At 34.8% G+C, this 5,830-nt stretch overlaps 2 protein-coding genes across 2 annotated transcripts; one reads left to right on the forward strand and one right to left on the reverse strand.

The window, feature by feature from the left end:
* Window positions 1-1,133: 1,133 nt before the first annotated feature.
* Window positions 1,134-3,461, forward strand: LOC132030146 (probable calcium-binding protein CML18). The gene is made up of 2 exons (XM_059419652.1): window positions 1,134-2,053; window positions 3,136-3,461. The coding sequence occupies exon 1, from the start codon at window positions 1,543-1,545 to the stop codon at window positions 2,032-2,034; it is 492 nt and encodes a 163-aa protein (XP_059275635.1). The 5' UTR covers window positions 1,134-1,542; the 3' UTR covers window positions 2,035-2,053; window positions 3,136-3,461.
* Window positions 3,462-3,814: 353 nt separating this feature from the next.
* Window positions 3,815-5,039, reverse strand: LOC132069361 (mitogen-activated protein kinase kinase kinase 20-like). The gene has a single exon (XM_059462728.1). It carries the CDS (start codon window positions 4,822-4,824, stop codon window positions 3,859-3,861), a length of 966 nt encoding a protein of 321 aa, XP_059318711.1. The 5' UTR covers window positions 4,825-5,039; the 3' UTR covers window positions 3,815-3,858.
* Between the last annotated feature and the right edge of the window lie 791 nt (window positions 5,040-5,830).

Raw genomic sequence — 5,830 nt, forward strand, 5'->3', positions numbered from 1 at the left:
GAAATTAATAATAATAAGAAGTGTAGAAGAATATGGCAAATTTAAAAAACAGTTGACAAAGTCATTACCGTCATTATCCTCCAAAATAGCGACGTGCCCTTCTTTCCTCACGAAACTCCCGCGTTTGGTGCCGCAACCTTTTGCCTTTTTGTCCCTCTTTTTTCCTCTTTTCAAATCCTTTCATTTCATGTTTCATCAATCATCATGATAGTTTTACTTGTCCAAAAACTAAATTAAATAGAAGAGGAATATTGACTATACTTTTTTTCTTTGTTGCTTGTACAAAAGAAACTAAAAATTTGTCATGTGTGTTCTTCTCATATGTTGAAGTATTTGTTCCTTTTTTTTTTTTTTTTTTTTTTTTAATATTAGTATCAATTTAGTGCATATAAATATACTAAACCTCAAGAATATTATCACTAATGACTAACCTTATCATCTTAACAAGGTCTCATTGGCAATATTTTGTTGTGATTGACTAATTGTTTATCACTACTATTGAGTAACTGAATTACCCGAGTGTAAATTTTGAGTTACAAAATTTTATACAACAAGTATTTTACTTTTTCGAGGGGTTGACCTTCGTAAATATCACAATTAATAACCTCTAGCCTTTATTATAAAATTATGTGGTAGTTGAACATTCTTGTTTGTTATACAATTCATCATGGAGAAAATTATTTTTGTAAATATTCATTACACCACTAGGGAGAGAACGACACAAGGAAATGATCTCCTACGAAGACTTATAATTTGATTAAAGAAAATAATTTTATAGATCCTTTTTATATTATTTTTAGATCTATTATGTATAAAAATAAAATTTTCTCATAAAAAAGACGTAAAACTAAGACATAAAACTAAAAATAAATACTCCCTCTGTTTCAATTTATGTGAACCTATTACTATTTGGGGAGTCTTCAAGGTGGTTCGTTGATCACATTTTACTTACTTTTTACATAGTTTCTGAATAAATAAATTTTATTTTTACAAACTTGGTAAATTTATGTTTAAATTTATGGTCAAAATTAAAAAATTTAACTGTCGTACTCCGAAAAAATTCACATATATTGAAATGGAAGGAGTATATAAAAGACAACAAAATCAATTGACCTAACTTTGCCCTGTTTAAAGAAACAATATAAAAGGTCTCTTGAGGGACAAATGAGAATAATCATCTCCAGTTCATTTGGGGACTCACCCATATCTTTTTTTCAATCTCGATCTTACAAATCCGGATAACTTTTCCTTGTAATTCGGATAATCCATCGAACTTAGTGAATCCATTGCCAAGTCCAAGAGAAGAAGTTACACGAAAGTGACACAAAATTGAACAAAGAGTAGTCAAAAAGTCAGTAGCCAACAAAAGAAAGAGGATAACACGAATAGCAAAAAACGAGAAGAACAAAACCCAAACCCCATTTTTGAAGAAAAGAAAGAAAAGGGTATCCATTGATATTGATTTTCAAGAGTAATTTAATCTGCAGATCAAGAATTGTACAGTGCACATCAAGTGTTTGATTTATTGCCTCACAGAGAAATATGAGTAATAGACCACCTGTGAAGTTAGATGATGAGCAGTTGGCTGAACTGCGAGAAATTTTCCGATCATTCGACAGAAACGATGACGGAAGTTTAACACAACTCGAGCTTGGTGCCCTATTAAGGTCTCTCGGTTTAAAACCAAGTCCTGATCAGCTTGAAACACTGATTCAAAAAGCCGATAAAAACGACAATGGACTCGTTGAATTCTCCGAATTCGTGTCACTTGTTGCACCAGAGCTTCTTCCAGCGAAATCCCCTTACACGGAAGAGCAGTTGAAACAGTTATTTAAGATGTTTGATAGAGATGGAAATGGATATATTACGGCTGCTGAGTTGGCGCATTCGATGGCTAAACTTGGACATGCTTTGACTGCTGAAGAACTTACTGGGATGATAAGAGAAGCTGATACTGATGGAGATGGAAGGATCAGTTATCAGGAATTTACTCAGGCGATTACATCGGCTGCTTTTGATAACTCTTGGGGTTGATATGTGAAAACGAATTTTGGTATATCTTTGTCAGTTTCTTGATCATCTAGTTTAGATATATGTGTTTTGTTTGTTAATGTGCTTTTTGTTGTATGTTTTTTTTTTTTTTTTTTTTTTTTTAAAGTTAGTTTACTTTGGGACTTTCGCTGTGAATGTTAAGGTTATAGTTGAATGTGTATATTTTTTGGAAGGGTGTTTGCTGTGTAAGTAAAGGAATGTATACTGAAATACCTTTTTCTACCTGATTTTTTCTCCCATTGGTTTGACCTATATGAAGTTTTACTGGATTTTGTTATTGAGAAATGCATAAATTTTACTGGATGAATCTGGACTTTGAATGAACATGAAAAACTGTACAAGTTAGATCCCGATTTTGTTTCTTTTACCGTTTGAATTTGTCAATAGGAAACGAAAAATCTTTTGTAAAAGTTTTGTTTTCTTAACACGATTCAGTGAGAACGAACACTGTCCCAGCAAAAAGGGGGTCAAGACTATATCTGTTATTTGTTTTAGTAATTTAGCACAGTTATAGTTAAATTTATGATGAACTGCTGTAACTCAGCAGTCAACAGACAGTAGGCAGATAATTTGTAATGGTTTCATGGAGTTTACTTCACTAAGCAATTTTGTTACCTTGCTTTTTCTCTAAGCCCTCTTGGTTCAGCCTATATATAGAGGATTCATATAACTGGTCATAACTAAAATGGGATTGAAATGTAGTTAAAATGGAAAGGAATGTTGTTTGGCAGCTGAAAGGAATATGTATGCAGGACGGTGTGTTGGGGGATAACCTTCTTTGTGCTTAACCTAACCATGAGCTAAGAAATTTATACTCTCCTTGCTAATTCCAACATAACTAAAATGGGATTAAGACGTAGTCTGAATGGAATGAACCTTTTCTGGAAAGGAATATGTATTGCAATGGTCTGGACGGTGGCATAGGGATCAGCCTTCTTTGTTTTCACCTAATCACGAGCCAGGAGATTCATACTCTCCTTGTTAATTCTAATGTGCAATAGATTTTGTACCGATCACATAGGAGAATAGACCAACTTATGTTCTATGTATTCTGATCAATGAATTTCAATCATCTACTTGTAGCAGGCCCTATTATTAGCAAAGTAGATGGAAATGAGTGTGTTGACCATGAAGAAGAAGAGAACTTCAGGTGCAGAGTTGGTTTTATCGTGCTTGCATCTTAATGTATTGCTTCTATCCGAGATGATGCAGCACCCTAGTTTAGCATCCGATAGAATGTTTCTTGCCATGATAGAGGCTTTTTTTGGTTAATCATGCATTTCCTTTATCAACAGTTGTACTTTCTTGGACTAAATAATGTTTGGGTGATAATTTCGTAGTTTTTTTTCATACAAGTGTTTCATTAGACATGTTTCAGTTTAATCCGTAGTTCGATGTTTTTCCTTTTAGGCAGATTTAAACACATATCTGCATTTATATTAACGCATTATCCCCTGAAGAAATATTAGTTGATGAACTCGAAATCAATCTTGTTCTTTAACACACACAACACAGAGATCAAAATGATAACCATTCCACCTATGAAGCATTAATGTTAGTACTGCATGCTCGTTCCGTTGAAGGTTTCAGAAATATAACAGCATTTTCTTCCCAGCATAACTAAAGTTAGTTAATCAGAAAAAAAGAAAGAACGTAATTAAATCTAGTTAGTAGAAAGCAACTGTTACACACTATTATAATAGAAAGAAATTCTATATCCAAGTAGTATTAACAAAATTTGTGTTCTGTAAAATAATAGTAATACATCATCAGCAGTAAATAAGTGCTTTTGCAATCTTATTCGCTTCATTGTATCCTTAAACTACTTTCGAAGAGTAAATTGATGAAGTCCTTCTCGGGAACGGGAACTTGGCAACCAAAAGGATTAACCCTTGCTATCCTGCCTTGAGTTTCAGGCATCGAATTAGACGAAGTACATAAAGATCTCTGAATAAAAGGATGTTGGAGTAGTTGTTCAGACGTCCATCTTCTTCGAGGGTCCTTTATGAAACACTTGTAAAAAAAATCTCTAGCAATCTCAGAAACATTACTCGGAATCATAGGGTTTTCATTCATAATCTGCCACTGCAAATCTTTAGTACTGTTGCGATAAATCCAGATGCGGCTTCCAGTCATCATCTCCGCCACAGTGCACCCTAGCGACCATATATCATAAGCTTTGGAATGAAAACCACATGACAAAGATTCTGGGGGCGCGTAAAGTAAAGTCCCCCGATTGCTCAACGTCCTTCCAGTCATATATGCCATTCCATCACCAACTCTCAGTGACAATCCAAAGTCGGCCAACTTCAACTTGTGCATCCCACCATGTTCATTATTATCATTATCGAAAACCAAAACATTAGCGGGTTTAATATCGCAATGAACCCACCCTTTCTTATGAACATGTTGAATACCCTTTAAGAGTTGATAAGCATAGCAACCTACTTCCAATTCAGACATCCTTGTTATTCCTCTCTTTGAATTGATCAAATCGTGTAGTGATCCACCACATGCATATTCAAGAAACAAATTATAAGTTGGAATATTACCGTCGATGCTTATGTCTGATCCAAAGAACTGGACCACGTATGGACAGCCTTTTAGAGTTGTCAAGATTTGCGCTTCTTGTTGAAGTGAAATTGAACGATTGATATCAGCGCATTTAGCAGCAGCAACTGAAGCAGATAATGAAAAAGAATCGATCTTCACAGCAAAATACACTTTTCCATAAGAGCCCGCACCAAGAACGTAAAGCTTCTTCCACTCCATAATTATATTTCTCTTTTCACTTTCTTCTTAATTACTTTGTAATTGAATGATTGTGAAAAATACCAAACGGTAGCTGCTTTCTTATACTAAATCCTTCAATCCTTATTTGATGCGGAGAAGGTTTAATTTCCTAAAACTAACCACCTGCTTTGTTTCTTTTTTTTTTTTCTTTTTTTTTTTTTTGGTAATTTTTTATTTCCAAAAAACAATCCATATTTGACATGGAGAGATAACTTCCTAAAAGTAACCGTGTAATTTTTTGGCAACTTTGTAGTATTTCCAAAAGAAAAAATCCATATTTGACATGGAGAGGGTATACAATTTCCTAAACGCACCAATTTAGAAATATATGGACCAAGTTTAAGTCTAAAAGCACTACATATGTATACGGTAAAAACCGGATATATGTAAGACCGGTGAGACCGGGGACCGGTGATAAAAAGAGACAGGCATGGTCACCGAGTCTTCCCTTAGAACTGATGGAATTGCACCACTGCGCCGACCCGAAAAAAGTGAAGCAAATCTGTTTGGTCCGATATCTCCAGACCAAACTCCGCATCATAGCCAGTCCGGTTTCTCGATGACCAAGTTGATCGTGGCCGTTGGTCCGGTTTTTCCATGACCAAGTTGATCGTGGCTGTTAGTGCGGTTAATCAGTTACGAAATCGCCACGCGTCAACATAGTTCTGTCACATTGTACCGACAACCGTACAGGTGTCAGACCGTACGGCCCAACCTTATCCTTTTAGGGTTTACTTTATTCTAAAAAGGCTTTATGTTGTATGCAAGGCCCATAAGGCAAAACTATAAATAGGAGGCATTTCCCTACTTTTAAGGGTTAGCTTTTTGGTATCTAGAGCATTGTAATAGCAATATTATTTTCTTTGGCCCGAATCAGTGGAATTTTATTGTCTTTAACTTACTCTTCTAACATCATTTACTTGATCATCCATAGCAACATATTTGTTCAAGTTATTAAAGCATATATTCATATATACAAGCCATT

The sequence above is a fragment of the Lycium ferocissimum genome, chromosome 9 (genome assembly GCF_029784015.1).
Source record: "Lycium ferocissimum isolate CSIRO_LF1 chromosome 9, AGI_CSIRO_Lferr_CH_V1, whole genome shotgun sequence".
NCBI classification, from domain to species: Eukaryota; Viridiplantae; Streptophyta; class Magnoliopsida; order Solanales; family Solanaceae; genus Lycium; species Lycium ferocissimum.